The sequence below is a fragment of the Prenolepis imparis genome, unplaced genomic scaffold (assembly GCF_030444845.1).
Source record: "Prenolepis imparis isolate NDT839.2.m4 unplaced genomic scaffold, iyPreImpa1.0 SCAF_11, whole genome shotgun sequence".
NCBI lineage: Eukaryota > Metazoa > Arthropoda > Insecta > Hymenoptera > Formicidae > Prenolepis > Prenolepis imparis.
The window spans coordinates 463,902-485,772 of NW_028141169.1; the positions used below are offsets into that span (position 1 = coordinate 463,902).

A 21,871-nucleotide genomic window follows, 5' to 3' on the forward strand; every position below is an offset into this window, starting at 1 on the left:
CATTTTGGAGAAGAGAAGAGAAGGATGAATCACGGTCGTGGGGGGTTGAATGGAAACGGGAGCTAAAGCCTAAAGGCGAAAAGCGAAAGGCGAAAGGCGAGAGGCGAAAAGCTCTCGTTGGAAACGACTGGCCGAGAGAGGCGAGAGCGTGAGCTGCGTGAGCGAGAGCGAGAGGCGGCAGGCGGCCTCGCTGCGTCTCGCGGACGCAAGATGGCGTAATACATGCGACGCTGCTTTTGACGTTCGCGTACGAGCATTTTTTTGGCTCGAAAAGGCCGTACTTCGAAAAAGGCCAGGAAGCGTGATATTTCCTAGGGCTGTGCCGAATCCAGAATCCAGAGTCCGGAGGGTCGGGGGCTCGAGGATGTGCCGGGAGGCGTCGTGCGCGACGCGAGCCGTTCGACTAATCGGTATTTCGATTTCGAGTACGTAGTACTTGGCCCGAGGCGCGCACGAGGTCCCGCGATTGGCCAGTTTACGAAAACGACGATGGCTCCGTGAGGCGAGGAGAGAACATGGCTGCGACGCAAGCCGAGAGCCAACAAAACGATGTGAAGCTGAACGAGTCTGTGAAATGCGCACAGAAGCGTACGCAAGTCGGTGGTGCGAATAGTGCGAGTGCCAGTGCGAAGCAGCAGCTGGATTCTGAGCCGGACGATAAAGTGTCCCGGGGCGCGGCCCAGCTGCTTAAATATGTGAATCGCGGCGGTGGCGGCGGCGGCAGCGGCAGCGGCGGGGACACGACCACGACGACGACGACGACGACGACGGCCGCGACGACGACGGCGACGACGACAACGACGACGGGCTACGAGATGAGTCAGTACCGCGAGGACATTGGCGGACACGGTCCCGCCGTGGAGGTAAAGTCGCCCCGCGAGGCCAATCCCCAGGAGCCCGGAATCGGAGGCAAGCAGGAGGCGCACGACGCGCCCGGCCATCCCGGCCACCCCGGTCATCCCGGCCATCCCGGCCTTCCCGCCGGCCACCCGGGCCATCCGTTCGCGCCAAACGTGATACGCGATTACGCGGACGAGTACGGCAACAACAAATCGGCCGGTGCCGGCGGCCCCGGACCCGGACCCGGTCCCGGTGGCGAGCCGTTCCTCCCGAGCAAATCCCTCGCCGATTATCCCCCCGGCAAGCAGTTGACGGACTACGTCACCAAGCACGCGGACTTTCCCGGCAAGCAGCTCGATTACGGTAAACACTTGATGCACGAGAGCGAGCGGGCGCACCGGGCCGAGATGGAGGAGCACTATCCCGGCTCCAAGATAGAGTCCCGCTTGGGATACGCCAGCCCCGGCACCTTCTCCGGCCAGCCGAGGTTTCTCTCCGGCCAGGGCATCTCCCAGACGGCCGGTCCTACCCCGACGTTGAACCAGTTGCTTCAGGCCTCCACACCGTCGATGCATCGGTTTCACGGCAATTATCCCGGAATGGGATCCGAGCCGTATCAGCAGCCCTGGCCTATGCAAAGGCCACCGGTTGTGCCTCCTGTGTATCCGCAACCTAGCCAGCGTCCTCCGCAGACGGTAAATGGACACTTTTTACTTTTGACGTAGCTCTGTGGTCCCCTTGGCGAGTCTTTCTTCTCTTCCCTCTCGAGAAGAATTATTCTTTCAACCGTTTCCTTTCGTCAAATTGACAGGGTTCGCCGAGATTACACACAGGACCAGGAGGACAGAGTTCTCCGACACCTATGCAGTATCAATATGCCCAACGATATTCCTCTCCTACGAGACCTCACGCACCTTATAGTCATCATCAGGTAAACAGTTTTTTTTAATCCGAGTGATTTTAAATTTGAAGAAACTAAAATCATTAGATTGCTGTTTCTACCAGATGTTTGATTGCATCTTTTTTTTTAGCTAAACTCTTATACGACGCAAACCAGTCACCCCTCAAGCTTATACACGGAACAAAGGGGATGGAATCAAGGTGGTCCACCAAATCCACCTCCACCACCGAGTAACCAAGTCACTCCATCGGGTCAATCACCACAGCGAGCTCTGTCTCAATCCCCCGCTCCACCACCAGCTGCATCTCCGCAACCACAGGCTACTGGTCAATCTCAGGTGAACATTGTTAAAATTTATATAATTATTAATTGTTGAAACAGAGTGCCTGCGTCTAATGTCACTGGAAATGTTACCAAAATTGCAGAGTTGTTTGTGTACAGCATTCTATATGACAAAAACTATTTTTGTAACAAAACAACTCAACAAATAATAACAATATGTGATAATTTAAAGATGAAAGGTAGTTTATTTGTAGAAATAATATATTTCTCTATAAAGGCAAAACAAATATTGTGCCATAGATTATTTTTGCAAATAAACTCGACGTAATAATTACACCGTTGACACCAAACAATATTTGTTTATATATTAAGAGAATTCATCAAAAATATCAATTATAATATAATATGAAGATTATAATATAAGGTGTTAACATTATGTACAAATTGTAAAAATGTATACAAATTTATGTACACGCATGTATGTAGACACTTGAAATGTACAAATCTAATCTCGTGTTTTTTTACAATTTATTTTATAAATTTATAAACACGTTAAATTTTATAAAGTTTAATTTATTTGCAATAATATTTTAGACAAGTGTATACGTTACATGTGTGTATATTTTGGAAAAAGAGGGAAAAGCAACCGATTCGTTAATTATTGGGTTGTTCGGAAAGTCATTTCGTTTTTTTCACATACAATTTTCATGCAAAAAACGAACTGACTTTCCGAACAACCTATTATTTGCAAGAGTTATTTTGAAATTCAAAAAAGAGGCATGACTGCAAAATATTGAGAATATATATGTTTACAATATTTTCATAATCTAAAAATGGAGTATTTACAACACAATGTTTTTTTTTTTAGGCTTTCCACAATTTGCAACAGCGAGCTACGACACCAAATACTCAAGGAATTGACTCTGGGGTAAGTTTTTGTATATATATATATATATATATATATATATATATATATATATATATATATATGTGTGTTCTTTTTTTTAAATAATTATATTTTAACGCTAAAGAAATATCAAGTGCCATCGACACCACGTTTAAAGCGCCTCTTTCTCAAGGTTCAAATACGCGTGCAATAAAAGAGCTTAAAGTACCGGGAACGTGGCAAACAAGTTTTTGCCGGCAATTGCATAATCCCCGTCGTGACAAGAATGACATCGCGTCACACACAGAGAGAGAACGATTTGAATCTATTCTATTCTTCTGTCGCAAAAATGATTCTATACCGATAACCGGTCAAAGTTTAATACCGCATATATATGTGTACGTGTATATGTATATATATATATATATAATGTACGATCACGTAAGCATCTTCTATCAAGCATAAGGACGCCGATTCCTCGCGGCGGAATTTATAATGGCGGGATTCGACGTCGATCGTCGACGGCGAGTTTGGGGATCTTAGCTCTCGGGGAAGACGAGAGAGTTTTCCGTTTCTTACGAAATATTATTTCGTCTTTGACATGGCCTCTTGGTACTTAGTACTCGGTCAAGTATTTCCTCGACGAAAAGAGCAAGCGAGAGTGAGCGAAAGGAAGGCCTCTCTCGCGCATCTCGCAGTAGTGTGCGAGGATTAGGACGAGGCGAGAGGAGAAGCGACGAAGGGGGGGTGGATGAGCAAGGAGAGCGGAAGAGCGTGAGGGGAGGAAGAGCACACGGTCGAAGGGGAGGGGATAGAGAGGAGAGGAGAGGAGTAGCGGACTCGTAGAGTTCGATTAGGGCGCGAGTTGCGCGGCCGCCGGAGCCCCAGATATTAGCGACTTCCCCTCCGTTCTCCCGCTCCTATCCCTCGCCCTGGGTTTCCTCCCCTCCCTCCCTCCCTTCGTCACCCTCTCCATTCGGTCGCGGGTTTACATGGGCGGGTAAGCGTAAGAACCGTGCGTCGGGTGCGAACGCGAAGCGGGAGGGTGAGGGGAGGGGGTACGCCGCGAGGGCGAACGCGATTGGTCGAAATCGACGACAGCGACAACGTGGTCGGGGTAATCCCCTCCTCCCCCCTCTCGTTGGACGACGTGACGTTTTGCGTCGTGCTCAGCTATATTCGGTTCGCCGGATCATGCGACTGTCACTCTGCAACACGCTATCGAACTTCTTGCGCTCCCACGGCGCGGTTTCCAGGCGTTCGAACGTAGTAATCGAAATGTGTACGTACCTACGTACCAAGCCGGGATATATCATGGAAGGTATACGAAAGGAAAGAAGTCGAAGCGACGCGGGTATTATTGCAGGGATCGTTTACGCCCCGGATGGAGGATTTTCGCGGACGCCAGCACTGCTGGCGCAGAAGCCCCATGGCCCCATTCGTCCCCGAGGCCCCAAGGCACTCTCTCGCGAGAGCCGAGAGGCTCTCCTTCTCGAAATAATATTCGCGCGATATTCCCAGGGGGAACGGAGGACATCGTCGACCCCGACCGTCAGGACAGCGGGAGTGTGCTCGCGATCTTTAAGTTAACCGCACGAATCGTTCGCGGAGTACATGCGCTCTAGATGCCCCGTGTCGCGGCGAGGTGCCCGCCATGTTACTTTAGCGCGACCTGATCCTCGCACAGCTCGTTATGCGATAATAATATGAAAAAGAGCCGCGTGAAAGGAATGCTTTTTATTATTGCACGAGCGAGAGATTCAAATCTCTTGCAGTCTAAATAAAACGAGTTATTTGTAGGCGAAAGAGTCAAAATTGTATTTAATTCTTTTTCTAAATTTTCAATGTTTCTTCCGAATGGGAAAACTTGGAAACTTGCGCGGGACAACGTTAGCGGCTCTCGGGAAATTATCCTTTTTCGTGGAAAATCTCTCCCTTCGTTTCTCCTCTTTCAAGTTGGGGGACTCGAGTCGCGCGGAATTAAGAAGCGAGGCGAAAAAAAGGGAGCTTAAAATTTTAAAGATCGTACTCGAAGAAAAACGATGAATAACGATGGCCGTAAACGGTGGACACTTTATGCACGGTCACGGTATGTGGTATACGGTCAATAAACGTCAATGTTGCATCGAGCTCCGGCGAAACTCGACTGCCGAGTGGTGCCGTAGCTCGCGACGCGTAAAACTAATCCGTATAAACCAAGTAGTAGTAGCAGACGATCCACAATGTAAACATGGTCTGATGGGAACACATGGTATTTAGTCTGCTACAGGTGATCTTGGCCACGAAGCGAAATCGTGGCCGATGCCGATATACCACATACCGCGGGGCCGCCTTGTAATCTCGGCTTCAAGTTCAATCTCCCCGAGTAAAATTTATGCGAAAAAAGGAAAACATTTCACGCTCATCGTGTGTATACATCGTTCGAGATAAGAATCTGTCAAACTGAATTAACGAAATTTATTATCGCGCTTTCTCGATATCAACTGGGTTCGATATCACCTCTTGATACACATCGCTACCTCTTTCTCTCAGACGGAGTTGAATGAACCTTGAGGATTCAGTTATTGTCGCAGTTGACGGGATAATAACATTACGCCGACTGGCAGATAAAAATGTAATGTTACGTAACCGAGAGCGATTTGCGCTCTCTCGCGCCGAGAGAAATATATGTTTTCTCCCCCGTCCCCCCTGTCTCCCCCCGCGCCCCCCGCATTATTTACGTTTTCATTCACGCACATCTCGACCACCCAGCCTGAAGAGAGAGAGAGATACCGATCGGAACCTCTTTCCAACACGCGCACACGTTACATATCGCTGAAGTTCAGCCCCGCGTATCGAACGGATTAACTTTAGTCATCCGATAACGTAAACACTCCGCGTGTGGATGCCGCGACTTTTGTGACAATGGAATTGTGTATGAATCAAAATGTTTTCGATTCGTATTTCAAATTGGATCGAGATGTCCCAATCGAGATCAATTTTCGCGAGCGCTCTTTTAAACGGTTCTCTCGTACAAATATTTATTATATATATACGTATGTAATTATGAAAATCACACAGAGATGGGAAATAATCAGACAAAAATATTGTGGAAAGATTTACATCATTTTTACATTTTGTTTTCGCTTAAATTACTGAAGAAACTCTGTTATTTTTAAAAGTTACTTAAGAAAGCTATACGGTGATAAAAAAATTTGTAAAAAATTTAGAAAGGATGAGAGAATTATAGAACCTTGTTACATTCATTTGGACCAATTGAAATCTGAATTCAACGCGCTAAAAACGAAAGCTTTTTTGCTTACAGTATCATAAAAAATTGGTGTACTTTCTATACATAACGACCTATATTTTCATATTTTTAGCGTTAAAAATCTGTGTGAATTATGTTAAGAGGTTGCCATTTTACATATATATTTTACTCTAAAATAATAACTGTATACATAATACATATATATTTAGCTCGAAATATTGCCTTTTTCCGGAAATAGATATTTCGATATCTTTGTATCTTATATTCCGCTTTGAAATTTGCTGCATTTTATTCGCATCTTTATCGATACTCCAATTTACACGAATGACATTGTATATTTTCCATTTTCGCGCGAGATTTCGCGCTAGAATATGGAAAAACGTTTATTTTGCATAGAACACGACGAGATAGCATATAGACACGATCCCTCGATGTTCAGGCTTTACTGGGGCACACGAATTCGCCGATCGAAAAGTGCCGAAGTCGCACGACGCTCGCCGACCGCTTGCCGCCACAACGAGCGTCGCGCGCCTGTGTGTATCTGTGTGTACGCACCTATATATACATACGTATGCATGTGTGAAACGCTCTTATATTCGACACGAGGCGATCTATGTACTGTACATTCGATGAATTCGGAGCTACGACGGAGTAGACAACTCTACGTTCATTCGCGAAAGGTTCCGCGATATCTCTTGGAGGGAAAATTACGAAAAAGGACGAGGGAGTCTGTTTTCGAAAAAATCAAGAGGGGCAAAAGTGCGAAATAACAATAGTAGGGAGAATAGAATAAAGCAAAATTTTAACGAGAATAAATAAAATCCACGTTTATATATATATATATATATATATGTATGTATGTACATATACATATGTACAAGTATATATATATGAGAATATCGACTTGGATAGAGTTTCCGAGACAGTCGGGCTTTTGGGAACGATTCGCTGGCACACGGTCTCGGCTCGGCGGAAACTGCCGAGTGGCGCCGAGCTTGGCCGAGGCTTGGCCGAGCGCTTGCCGCGCCACGAAAGAACGCCCTCCAACGAGCCAGCTTGACGAGCCAGCTAGACGCGAAATCTGTAAACCAAAGTCTCGGGGACGACGACGAGCCCGACCCCGATACCGAGGAATCTCTTTCTCTCGCCGAGAGAAGGAACGCGACACGTTCGTTCGAAGCTCGTCGCGCTCCGTACACCGTCTTCGTCGCGGCTCCGTACGCGGATTATAACCTGTTTGACGCGTGTACACGCGCGCACGCACGCAGGCAGGCAGACAGGCAGGCAGGCAGGCAGGCAGGCAGGCAGGCAGGTAGGCAGGCAGACAGGCAGACAGGCATACAAGCACAAATATACGAGGACGACGACGACAGCGACAACGACGGCGACAATATTATTCCACTACGTAATCCTACGTGTCTGTCCCTGTCTCGAGTTGCTACGATCATTTGCCATCAGCAGCCTTCGGTCCCGTGACAGCGCCGAGTTGTACTCTTTGGCAGAATTATTGACATACAACATGCGACGCTCGAGGAGACCCCGAGACGGAAAAGCGACGACGATAGTGGCCGAGTAGATCAGCGTTCGACACACAAACCTGAGGAATATAATGCTCTCGTTTAATCGGTACGCCAGCCGCGCACTGGTGCGATAATTTTCGCAAAAAATTAGAAAGAAAAAATATCTATTTTCTTCTATCTATCTCTTTCTTCTATACACATTATATTTCTTTCTGTCTCTCTTTCTCTCTCTCTCTCTCTCTCTCTCTCTCTCTTTCTCTCTATATATATATATATCTCTCTCTTTCTTTCTCTTTCTTTCTCTCTCTTTGTTTCTCTCCGCGTACATTACTCCACGCAATTTGACAAACATGTGAAAGCGCAACTTTATACGGAGCAAAATACGTTTCCGCTTCTCTTTCTTGCTCGCTCCTTCTCTCTCTCTCTCTCTCTCTCTCTCTCTCTCTCTCTCTCTCTCTCTCTCTCTCTCTCTCTCTCTCTCTCTCTCTCTCTCTCTCTCTCGCTCTCTCTCTCTCTCTCTCTCGCTCTCTCTCGGTTGCCACTCGTCGTGCTTTAAGTGGAGAGCCGGGTAACGCCTCTCCTTCGATCTCTCGCGTCATGCCGAGAGTCCTTGTACCGGACGGCCTATGTACCGTACGTTCGCTCGTACGCCCGAGGAAGTGTTTAATCGCCATCCGCACGGACCAACTATACGCGGCCTGGTAGGTGTAATGATGTGCCTGAAATTTTCTTTCGTTCTCCTCGGCCTCGCTCCGCTCTCTCTCTCACCTCTGATCCCTCTCTCTCTCTCTCTCTCTCGCTATCTCTTTCTCTCTTTCCATCCCTCCCCATTTAATCTATCTATTTTTCTCTCTCTCTCTCTCTCTCTCTCTCTCTCTCTCTCTCTCTCTCTCTTTCTTTCTCTCTTTCCCTTTTTCCCTTTCTCTCTTTCCCTCGGGTTCTCTACGTTCATCCTCGTCCCTGTTCCACTCTCTTTCTCCTATCCCTCCTCACGCACGCACGCACACACACACGTACACGCGCGCGAGCGCGTATTCACGCACACGCAGCAGCAGCATCGATGCTCCTTGTGTGACGGACGATCCGTACGAAAATGCGTATACACGCGGGCACATGCATACGCGATTTCGACCGGGAATATACACGGTGTGTGTCTGTATATACGTATGTGTATCTGTATGTGTGTACGTGTTGTCTGTTTCGTGTACTGTGAACCGAGAACGACGCCGCGTGCCATCGTTGCGACGACGACGACGACAACGACGACAACGACGACAACGACGACAACGACGACAACGACGACAACGACGACAACGATCATCGTCGCGACCACGGCGAGCGTTTTGTGCTTCGGGGACACGACTACAGGGTGACAGAAACATTTGTCGGACGATATTAAGCGCCGCGCGCGCGAATAATATGGGCGACATCGCCGCTTCGGACGGTTCTTGTAGTCCTCGTCCTCGTCCTCGTCCTCGTCTTCGTATTGGCGCCGATTGATTTTCAAATACTAGAAACGTACCCGAGATGTATGATCGTTCGAACAAGCGGAGCGCAAAGTCGCGACGTCGTCGAGGGCGTTAGACAAAGCTGCTGCTGTCTGTAGCTAGGATGACAATGAAGCAGATTCGACTCATAAGCATTTCTCGTTTGCATGTCGAGTAATCGAGGGTTGAGCTTTGTGGAGCTCCTCTCTCTGTGACCACATTTTCACTTGGCTCAGACGTAGACCACAATCGTAATCTATTTCTCATCAAAAGTGCTTCTCGTGTTCTGATGCGTACACTGTAACGTAGCATTGTGCCAATGAATTCTTGCGATAGTTTTTATACAGGGCAAATATCTGTTACAAAATACTGACCTACTTTGAAAACCTACAACCGTGATATTCACAGAATATTAGATGTTACGAGCATAAAGATATATTCGCATACATGTGCAAATATGGGATAATTGTGGGATAAAAATTGTACTTTCATAAATTATATTAGCTGCTTAAACTTGTCATATATACATAAATATAAATACATAGGAGAAAGTTTAAGCAGCACTTATTATAAACTAAACACAATTAGAATTAGATAAGATGCAACTCTTACTAAAATTTGCTACATTTTATTTCCATAGTATACATTTCGCATTGTATTTCTCTTTAATATTTATTACTATTTAATACTTACTTCTTTTTCTTTTCCTTTTATCACAAACTGTCGTTACATGATTCAATTTGAATTGCAGGAATTATCAGGACAGAATAGTAACGACAGTTCGAATGGACCAGCTTGCCCAGGGACACCAAATTCTCAGGGGATGAGACCTACCCCGTCGCCTACAGGATCCACAGGTTCTCGCTCGATGTCCCCTGCTGTTGGTCGGTCTTTTTTATGTCTGTCTCTCTTTTCACTCGCATTTGTATTTAGTGATAAAATTTGCGAATATTATGCTACGCAGAATGTTCCAGAGTGGTAGAGTTATCTCGTTTCCACTATGCATTCTGTAATAAAATTTAAGAATCAATTTTTGTCATGGAGTAATACTTCACTGCACTTATCGGAATGTCCTGTGTAGCATATTTAATGTATTTGAGTAAATTATCTTAGTGTTCTTCAGAATGCTATAAAAAAAAAAAAAAAGAATAACAGATATTATGATGTAAGAGTTATTTTATATAATGTCATCTTTCTCTTTTACATTATATGTATATGACATCACAGAGAGTACTCACCTAAAAATTTATCCTTGAATGCACAGGCCAACAAAACGTTCAGATGCCTCCACGTCCGTCGAGTAGCCAGTCGGATGGTAGTGGACCAGCACCACGCATGAGTCACTCTCCCATGACCACTCAAGGTATGATTTCTATTCTTTCTCTCAAGTCAATGATAAAAAGTAGAATTGTCATTGATTTCAGGAGCGTATCAACAACCATTAGGTCCATCGCCGCACATGCATAGCTACAAGATGAACAACACTGGTCCTGGCGTAGTGCAACCGGGACCCGGCTCGACGGCTCTCGGTGGGATCAGTCCAATGGGCGGTGGGATGGGCTATGCAACTGGCGGAACAGCTGCGGGTCAACCTGGGGTCACTCCTTATCACGCGCAATCCACGTATCCACCTCCGCGTCCTCACATACAGTTTCCACAGGGATATCCGACACCTGCAAACTCACAACCACCACCCAATAATCAGTATCAGCCTCCCAACAGACCCAATAATTTGGTACAATATCCACCGTACACGGTAAGCAAGTTTTTAATTAATAATATAACAGTGATGTGTTTTATATCGTTGTCGATCAAAGCTAACCTTCTCTGTATCGTTTTGCAGCATAAAATGGGCTTCAACAGTGTACCGCCAGGAATGCCACCGAGTCCGGGACCGCCGCAGGTTTACGGCGCCGGTGGTACGACCGCGATGGTGCCACCGGGTGCTCCAGGTGTGCCCGTCATCGGTAATATGGGACCGCCAGCAAGTTCCATGGGCCCGCCACCGCCGTCTCCCAATCACATACCTAGCAACCAGCCACCACCGCCTACCAGCTCGGCGGTACCGCACTTACACACTCCGGCGGCCACACCGCCGCTCAATCACGAGGGCAGTCCGATGCCGCCGCCCAGTACCACACCAAACTCGCATCCCGCATCAGCGCCGACACCAATCAGCCACAATTCTGCAGATCTCACGGCTGAGACTTCCAACGACAGCGGTATAACCACGACCGCTTCAGGTAAATGAGAATCTCGAGTAACATGGTTATATATCTTTATTACATCATCTTCTCGTACAATAGCAAGTAGCCAAATTGTACGATTTATGTGTAGGTACGTCAGCTATAAATGTCATATCTACTTCGAGTGGTACTGTGACATCTGTAATAACGACAGGTCCAGATGGCACATCTCTAGATGAAGGCTCACAACAGTCAACGTTATCCAATGCATCAGCCGGTTAGTATTATTTCTATTAATTATATATATATATGTATTTCATCTTGTCTTTTTTCTTAATTTTGTAAAACTTTTTTGTTCATTGTTCAAGCAATATCCGAGTATAATCGCAAATGTATCATGTACACAGCTTCCGGTGAAGATCCAACATTTACGCCAAAAGTGCGGAAGGAGATGATGGGAGGATACCACAGCCATCCCGCGACACCACAAAGTACAGTCCCGTCTCCTGGTGCTGCGAGCATTAATTCGATTCACGAGGAATATTCTGACATGAACAGTCCTGGTTGGCCGCGTACTCCTGCTAGTCCTGTACGTATAACGCACACTCTCGCACACATGTAGTACATATTCTAATGTACTAGATAAGCAGCTGACTGTCTACCTAGACCTCAGATAAAGTTCAAGTTTATATATGAATCTTCAATATTTTAATATTTTACAGGTATTTAACAGTCATGTGCCTCAAGACCCGTACAGATCTAAGGTTATTGTTTTTTTCACTAAATATTTGTTACATTGTCGAAATGCCATTCCCCTTTTACGCTCCACGCTTTAGGCATTTTTATCCTATACTAAAATTTCTCTTGCTTGGCACATATTTATATACCATCGTATTAATCTACAAATATCCTAATGCCATTATCCAAAAGTTTAATGTATAACTGTTATTTTAATAGGGGTATAAATATTTAATGGTGCAATATATTAGTTTCTTATATCATAGTTCTTTATATTACATTTCTAATTTGGAGAAAACTTTAATTTATCTAAATTATCTTTTCTTAATTTGCAAAACAGTATTTTAATGTGTGTTATTTGTCAATATTATTAACATGGTTTAATAATATATTCTTATTAGAATATTGCAATGGCAGTAAAAGTTGACCATTTTTACAAGATTGCAACAAAAGTTGTGACACAATGCACAATTTAATAAGTGTGATATAATAATATAATTATATATATTTTCCAACAGATTATCAGTATTACAAAAACCCATTGCATTGCGTAGGATTGTCACACAACTATAATATTTATTGAGACAATGTATTTATCGATACACTTATTTTATTGCACTCAACATTTTACAAATTTTTTGCCAACTTTTCTGTTACTTGCATAACAACACCATTATCTGCATTATGTTTACTAAATAATCATTGCATGCATCAAATTACTATGCTGCATATCATATATCGCTCCATTCATCTTAGTTTTTCTATTTTAATCTTTAATACGTTAATCAAATACGAATTTTTTTATATATAAACATGCATTAAAGGGAAAAATAACTCATCGTAAACCTTTAAGAATACTAATATTCTTGTTACAATCTGTGGACTTATTTGGTGTTAAAAGTACGTGTCTCATTAATTAATTGTAATAAAGAATATGTTAACAACTGGTGTTCAATTATCAGATGGGAAAAAAAGATAAACACGTATTGAAAATTATGTTTATGCATGTTAGATAATATGGCTACAATTGGGATTACGTTCGCAGCTTTGCAAGAATAATAATTATTATATATTCTAGTATGTAGTTGGATCAATAACATACACGAAACATTTCTGTCAAATCTACATGTTAGTAACATTTTCATTTATGCTCATGATAAAACACACTTAAAAACGTGAAAATGATGTGCGACTTTCAGAAGCCAGATAGTCTGGCAAAGTTATACGAAATGGACGACTCGATAGAACGGAGAACTTGGCTGGATAAACTGGTGAATTTCATGGAAGAACGAAGAACACCCATCACTAGTTGTCCTACCATCTCCAAGAACCCCCTCGATCTGTTTCGGCTATACCTCTACGTGAAGGAGAGGGGGGGCTTCATGGAGGTATGCAAGGTGCAGTGTAGTTCCATCTAGCCCTCGGTGTCTTACATAGTTTCTATATTGTTTTTATGTATTTTTGCATTCTATATTTATATATATATGGTTATTCTGTGCACATTGTATTTTTGAGGTGTCTTTCGTCGATTACTTTCGACTCTCAGTACTCGACGATTGAAAATACTTTAAAGTATTTATCTCTAAAGTATATGTGTCTAATATACAATGAAGCTTTGATTGACAAACAACTTGTATCAAAGTTTTAAATTTGATATTTAGACAACACCTCAGAACATGCTTCGTTTTTACATCTATGCTGAATTGTGCATGATATATGTATAATTTCTATTTTTGCTATTAGTATCCTTTATATTCTATGTTCTGTGTCATGAGAAAACAAAACCAAAAAAAAGAAAAAAAAAGGCTTAACATATCTTTTCTTGAAGTAGTCATTCAACAGTCGAATATGGAAACACCCTGATCTACAAACCTTGGTGCTATATGGAATTATTCTAATAGTCTCACACAGCGAAGATAAACTTTTAATGTCGAAATGTAACAATAACGGTAATTTGTTCCGATTGTACACTGTATATTTCTGGTTTGTTTTTATTTTTTTTAAACTTGCATGTATTTAGAGACTTTGCTATCAATTTTTACTACCAGTATCAATATTTTTTTTTTTTTTTTTTTTTTTTTTTTTTTTTTTAAACTTGTCATTACTTTTTTTTTTTTTAGACCGATATCTTAAGCTATGGAACATCGGTAATATCTTTCGTATCATGTTCTACGTTTTTCTTTTTCTTTTGGACATGCAGATTTTTTTGGTCCATATGTGTGTGTGCGCGTGTATGTGAGATTCACATGAAACTGCTCTCTCGTGAACGTAGTAAAGGACGCGTGTGCATAATCTTTTTCTGTAGGTAACGAAAAACAAAACATGGAAGGATATAGCCGGCTTGCTGGGAATCGGCGCGAGCAGCAGCGCTGCTTATACATTGCGTAAGCACTATACAAAGCATCTGCTGGCATACGAGTGTCACTTTGATCGCGGAGGAGTGGATCCACAACCCATCATCAATCAAGTCGAAGCGGGCTCGAAGAAGAAGGGATCCAAGGGAACTGCTTCCGTACCATCGCCGGGTAAAGACTACTAATTTTTTCTCGAAATTTCATTGTAAAAGAATAAAGTTGCAAAAAATTTATTCCGTCTTCTAACACGGAGATTCCTTCTTGCTACAGGTTCTTCCAATTCTCAAGACTCTTTTCCCGCTGGTGGATCGAGCAATACTTCCATGGATGGCTATGGAAGCTATCAGAGTAGTTACGCGGGCGGTACACCCGGTGGCCCGTCGTCGGAATATACGCCACCGCCACCTAGGCCACCCAGTCAAAGCAGCGCACCTTCTGCCCATCAGGGTACGTCTCGTAGTTTGGTCAACACAGTGATCAAGTTTATTCATCGTGAATTTTCTCATTTACTTTTTTAAGGAATACAACAAGGCAGTTACCAGAACACGGGTTCCTATCAGAATTACCCGCAAGAGCAGTACATTCGGCCGCAGGCAAACGCGCTGTCTCAGCAAGGGGAATTTAGTCAACCATACTCGCCAAGATCGCATTATCCTCCGTACGTGCCGGATGTCGACAGGTGAGAAATGTGATGACTTATATTTTTCGTTTCGTAACAAATCTGTTATTCAACGTTATTATTTTCGTTATGTACAGGGGATATCCGGGTGGTAACATGCCGCCGAGCAACGCTACTGGACAAGACATGTACAACAGATACACTGGCAGTCAGCAGGGACCCGCTAGCTATCCTACGGGAACGCCTCCCAGCGCGCGGAGTAACAGCTATCCATCGGGACCGCAGGCTCATCCGGCCACCGTGCAACAGCAAACGGTAACCAGTCAGCCTTCGCCACCCTCGCAACCGCCACCTGCGTCGTCCGCATACTCGTGTCCGCAAGTCGATTACTATCGACAGGAACAAGTAATACTCGTTCGATATTATATTATACTTGTTTAACGTTAATAACTACAACATTTCTAAGCTAGTTTGTTTCATTTCTTGAGATTTAAAAAACTTTATTATACAGAAAGAAAAAGTCGATAGTCTTAAATGTGTCTCGTATATTGCAGAGTGGATACGGAGCGCCCGGTGGAACGCAAATATATAGCGCGGGCGCAGCGGCTAATAAGAACATGCCACCGCCTCCTCCGGGACCCACCCAACCTAGACGTCATCCAGATTTTGCCAAAGACCAACAATATCCCCAGTATAATCAGCAACGACCAGCGTATCCAGGTTAGACATTTAGAATCACAATTTCCATCTCGGTTTAAAAGAAATTTTAGTTTCTAAAAAGATAAACAAGAGCACGATCGTGATTAACGAAGAGAAATGCAATCTCTTTCTACAGGATGGCCAAATACAACCACTCAATACAATAGTAATACTGGAAACAATAGGGTTCAGTACCCAAGTCAGCAGACACCATCACCATCGCAGCAACAGCAGCAACAACAACAGCAACAGGCATCGCAAGTCGTTTCCGCCGCACCAGCAGCTACGGCGGTTAGTGCTATGACCAGTAGTCAGCAATGGCCCAGCCAACAACCGAACAGGCCCTCGTCCCAACCTGCTTTGAACACTATAGCGCACGCGCCTCCGCCGTGGGAGCATCGTTACACAAATCAACCGTCCCCTTTGTATCCGACACCCGGAAATCATCCGGTATGTTTTTTATTCTCTCACCAACACAATACGTTATTCGCAAATTTACCACGATTTAACATAAATGTTCAGTAAACATGTTTTAGATGCATTTTAAAATAATCACATAATAATCAAATAATTAACAAAATTATGTGTGTGATATCTATATGTACTGTCAATATTTTACTCTGTACGATATATACGTATTTTTAGTTGAAATATCTCGTTGGACATGACAAAACATCATTTTATTTCACGCAGAATCAAATCGGAGTGAATCCCATGATCAGCCAGCAACCTACGTCAAAGAGAGAATTGACATTCCCTCCTGACAGCGTAGAAGCGATTTCGCCTCTTTTGTACAAGCGAAGAAAACTGGCGCGCTCCGACGTGGCGCCGATAGAAGCTTGGCGTATCATGATGGCTTTACGATCGGGCCTCCTCGCCGAGAGCTGTTGGGCCCTTGACGTATTAAACATTTTGTTATTCGATGACTCTTCTGTAAGTATCTTCTTCTTTCTGCGAGCAATTGTTCCAAAGTAAAAAAAATTGATAAATTTCTTTTAAAATGAATATAATGATGAAAAATATAAGAGAGTTTATAAATATTTCGTTTGCAGGTAAGTTACTTCGGGTTGGCGCACTTGCCTGGATTATTGGACGTTCTGCTGGAACACTTTTCGCGTTCTCTCTCCGACATGTTCGAATCGTGCGTGAATGACGACGACCGCTATTGCCAGGCCGCGAATGGTCCGGAGGTGGATCTTGGCGCAGTGACGCGCCCGATCGATCCAGAGGATCGGACGAAACTGTTGTCGACATCGAATTACACGTATCTCTCGAGAAGAGGTCGCCCCGTCAAGATTGTTCCCCGGGACGAGGATCTCTTTGTCCTGGATACTCGGAGATCTTGGGATTATCGGGAGTGCGAGTCAGAGACCGAGCCGTGGCAAGTCGACACGAACACGACCAAATATATCGTGACGTGTTTTCAATCCGAAGTGGGTTCGGTGCCTTTTGCTCGTTTGCTGAGGGACGAGAAACCACCGTTGCTGCAGAAGGAGGTCGACAGCACGGATTTAAAGGACGAAGCCAAAGCGGACAGCGTCAGTGGTAGTGCTCACGAGACACTAGATTTTACCTACAAGTCCGGCGAACTCGGCGATAAACAGGCTGGCAAGGAAAGCGGTGAACGTAAGCAGCAGCAGATGGACAAAAAGAAGAAGAGTCTGAGCGACGTGCTGTCGAGGATTAAGAAAGAACCCGTAGAGATGAACGATCTCACGAGGGCGCTATTCGAGAAGAAGAACGACAGCTTCAAGAAAGATTGCGACAGCGAGACGACAAAGCCAAACAACAACATGGGCGAGCAGCACTTTGGCAGCGATGTTTCAAAAGCGAACGACGAGGATTCGTTGCCCACGCAAAACGGATTGAACGATTCAGCGGCGGCGACGACGACGACGACGGCGACGGCGAGCAACGTCGACAATACCATAGATAAACCCGAGATCAAGACGGAGACGACGGAGGAGCAGGAACTAGAAAGCACGAGAGATGATAAGGAGGGACCAAGATTAAAGATAAGAGATCCGGCAGGATCGCTGAAACGACGGAGGATAAGCGACTACGAGGACGAGAGTTATTCCAGGGACGAGGCGAGCCTCTACCTGGTGACGGAGACGCAGGACAGCCTGGCCCGCCGTTGCGTGTGCCTGTCAACGATCTTGAGGAATCTCACCTTCATCCCGGGCAACGAGGCCGAGTTTGCAAAGAACGTCACGTTCCTGAGCCTGCTCGGTAAATTGCTGCTATTGCATCACGAGCACCCGGTACGGGCGCAGAAGACACGCAATTACGACCGCGAGGAAGATGCCGACTTTGCAGACTCGTGCAGCAGTCTACAGGGCGAGAACGAGTGGTGGTGGGACTTTTTGCACCACGTGAGGGAGAACGTTCTCGTGATGGCCGCCAACATATCCGGCCACATGGATCTGAGCCAGCATCCGGAAGAGATCTCGCGGCCGGTGCTCGACGGTCTCCTACACTGGGCCGTATGTCCGGCCGCGCACGGACAGGATCCGTTCCCGACGGTCGGCCTCAACTCGTCGCTGTCGCCGCAAAGACTCGCGCTCGAGGCGCTGTGCAAATTATGCGTGACCGAGTGCAACGTTGACCTGGTGGTGGCGACGCCGCCCTATTCCCGATTACAGAAATTATGTTCCGTGCTGACCAGGCTCCTTTGTCGCAGCGAGGAGCAAGTGCTGCGCGAATTTGGGGTGAATCTGCTACACTTTTTGTCGGCCGCCGACAGCGGCGTCGCGCGCACCATTGCCCTGCAGACGCCGTCCGTCGCGTTGCTCGTCGCGTTCATCGAGCAGGCGGAAACCAGTGCCCTCGGCGTCGCCAATCAGCACGGCCTCGCGGCCCTGCGCGAGAATCCCGAATCGATGGGCACCAGCCTCGACATGTTGCGACGCGCGGCCGGCACGCTGCTCAACCTCGCCAGGCATCCGGACAACCGGACTCTCCTTCTGCAACACGAGTCTCGCCTGCTCGCTCTGGTCATGAGTCAGATCCTCGATCAGCAGGTCGCCGCGATAGTCGCACGCGTGTTGTTCCAGTGCTCGAGGGGCACGTAACTTTCTATCGTCTGTCGGGACACTATGCGATATATTATTATTAACGGTGCCGACATACAATGATGAGTAAAAATATACGCGACGACGACGACGACGACGTCGTTGGGATGGTAACATGTGTATGAACGGCTATAGAGTGCGTTACAAGCGTAAAAGCAGGAAATGGTGAAGGAGAGATGGAGAGAGGAAGAATTTGTAATTGACAAAAAAGACGAGAGAGAGAGAGAGAAAGAGAGAGAGAGACGCGCGTACGAGTGAAGGAACAAAAGTGCTGATGAAAACCATGGCAGCGCAATTGTAGTTTTATATCGATTAAACAGGAAATAAGAAAGTTTAATTATTGGTGTTAGCGTGTAGGTATACCCGATGCGATCTCCGCCTATCGGTATACCTTCCCCTTCGTGAATTGGAATAATATCGATAGTGTAAGATATTTCATAGTTAATGAAAGAAAAAAAGATACACCCATACAATATACACACACGTAGAAAACACATACATACACACTCAGATCCATGTACACACACATACACAATTCGTGTACTCGTAGCAGCAGCACACACACACACACACACACATGCGCGCGCGCGCGCGCGCAAACACGAACGTATATGCAGATACACACATGTATGCGCATTAAAGGGAAAGAAAATGGACTTTCATACACAAGAGACAGGTCAACTGCATAATAAAAAAAATATATATATATATACAAAAAAAAATATATATATATATACCAAGAAGTATATCGGCGAACCTTAACTGGTGCGGATGTGGAACGATATATATATATCGGATGATGATTATATATATAAATATTAAACGATAATATAATGCAAATTTTTATATTTGCATGTTTTGTGCTGTAATTAGCGAGTAATTAAGATATTTTGTAGATAACACACACTTCCATTGAATCTTATTCGATTTTTGTGCTACGGCTACGGTGGCGCAAATATACGTTTGCGATTGTAGGATCGCAAAAAAGTCTCGACTTTTAGGAGCACAGGCAGAACTAGAACTGAAGAAAGACATTGCTAGAAAAGAAGAAAATAATATGATATGTGTGATAAAAGAGCCGCTGATTGAAATGAAAGAAAGAAAGAGAGAGAGAGAGAGAGAGAGAGAGAGAGAGAGAGAGAGAGAGAGAGAGAGAGAGAGAGAGAGAGAGAGAAAGGAAGCATGAAAGAGAGCGAGAAGGCAAGAGGAAGAATGTGCGCGTGCGTGTTATGTATTTGCATACGTGTCATGTATTTGCGTGTATATTTGCGTGCATGTATGTATATATATTATGTTGAGATTCAGAAAGAAAGAGAGAGAAAGAGAGAGGGAAACGAAAACATATATATAGAGAGAAAGAGAGAGAGAGAGTGAAAGAATGAGAAGATATTCGAGATAAAGCGAAGAGAAACACGGATATACATATACGCGTTTGCCTACATTCGCGCGCGAGAAAAATGCATGTGTACGGTGTGCGTGTGCGTGTGCGTGTGCGTGTGCGTGTGCGTGTGCGAATGCGTATGCGTATGCGATGCGTGCATACAATGCACACTTTGGGAAGTATGCATATATGTGCGTGTATTAGTATATTAAAAAGACGGATTTAGAGAAGAAAGAAAAAAATTAATGCGGGTGTGCGTGCTGTATGCGTGTGTATGTATGCACGGAGGATGGGGGTGCCGGTAGAAAAAGGGGTGGGGATAGTGTCTGTGAAAAGAGAAAGAAAAATCATGCAGCTTGCGAAATTAAGTAATTGATTCGTTTAAATAATTGCTTCGATTATCGCTAATTTCACAGTCGTTGTTTATAAATAGTAGATTTTACAGTTTCAGTAAAATGAGAAAAAATAATTTTCTTTCGTTTCTTTTTTTTCGACGACTTCCTTCATGGAAGAGAGAGAGAGAGAGAAAGAAAGAGAGAGAGAGAGAGAGAGTTGAAAGTAGCGGATTCAACTAAAAAAAACTGCAATTTTTTTGAAGAATAAACGTATTTATAAACGTAATTAAATGCCGTTGTGATAACGAAGAAAAAAATAAAAAAAAGAAGCGAAAAGAAGAAGCCGGAAGATGAGGAAAAAAAACCAACCATTGTAGAAGCAGACGAAAACTGGACGATTATGTAGAAACGAATATATATATATTAAAAGGATATAAAAAAAAGAAAAAGGATTTTTAAATTTAAGCTCGATCGTGCCATTAAACGATTCTAATGGGAATATATTTATAATCAAGATTTTATGCTTTTTCAAAGCGCGCATACGTTATTGTAAAATTAACAAATACCGATTGTCAGCTTGCACATATTTTGATGATTCTTACAATCAATACGTACATTTACCTGTAATTGTAAAATCCCATTCTTGCGCAAGAGAAAGTTGCAGAAAAGAAAAAGAAAAAAAAGAAGAAAAGACGCATTCGCGAACTCGTCGCACACCTTCCACTGGTATACTTCCTCGTTTCGTAGAGAGTGAGAGTGAGAGAGTGAGAGTGAGAGAGAGAGAGAGAGAGAGAGAGAGAGAGAGAGAGAGAGAGAGAGAGAGAGAAAGAGTGAGAGAGAATGAATTTAAGAGAGGCGGAATGAAGTTTAGTTTTCACACGACGCGCGTAGCCGTTTGAAAAACGACTCGAATTCTCGTCGGAGATACGATTAGAAACGATTATATTTGAAATAAGTAAAACAGAACACTTTCCCTGGTCCCAGCTTCTCCCCGACCCCAAAGTATCCTATTCTATAGATATCTAAATACATGTAGTTCTTAAATTATTTACTTTAGTTCGAGTGGAGATGCCTGTAAGTGTAATTTACTAAGACTTTTTGTAAATAAATTATGAAATAAACTAGACGTACTTTATCCAAGACGAAGATGCGATCTGACTTAAGGCATAAGATATACATATATATATATATATAATGATAATAAAAACAAGTGTAGGGCATTAGAGAGAAAGAGAGAGAAAGACGTCGTTTTTTTTTCTTTACATTCACCGTACATAGACTTTTTATTACGTCGAACTAAATATGTAAATACACTGATC

At 44.2% G+C, this 21,871-nt stretch overlaps 1 protein-coding gene across 6 annotated transcripts; it reads left to right on the forward strand.

Annotated features, from left to right (window-relative positions):
* Positions 1-109: 109 nt before the first annotated feature.
* On the forward strand, positions 110-21,694 carry Osa (trithorax group protein osa). 6 transcript variants are annotated; one of them, XM_083049834.1, is made up of 20 exons: positions 110-1,535; positions 1,652-1,771; positions 1,872-2,078; positions 2,892-2,951; positions 9,918-10,065; positions 10,431-10,529; positions 10,573-10,922; positions 11,010-11,409; positions 11,504-11,629; positions 11,760-11,941; positions 12,075-12,116; positions 13,290-13,487; positions 14,396-14,615; positions 14,715-14,891; positions 14,964-15,123; positions 15,201-15,468; positions 15,618-15,783; positions 15,899-16,212; positions 16,456-16,695; positions 16,815-21,694. In XM_083049834.1, exons 1-20 carry the CDS (start codon positions 516-518, stop codon positions 18,834-18,836), a joined length of 6,519 nt encoding a protein of 2,172 aa, XP_082905960.1. In that variant the 5' UTR covers positions 110-515; the 3' UTR covers positions 18,837-21,694. The 6 variants fall into 6 exon arrangements, with proteins under 6 accessions (XP_082905960.1, XP_082905961.1, XP_082905963.1 ...); XM_083049835.1 differs by having other exon boundaries at positions 13,290-13,478; XM_083049837.1 differs by having other exon boundaries at positions 10,591-10,922.
* Positions 21,695-21,871: the final 177 nt, after the last annotated feature.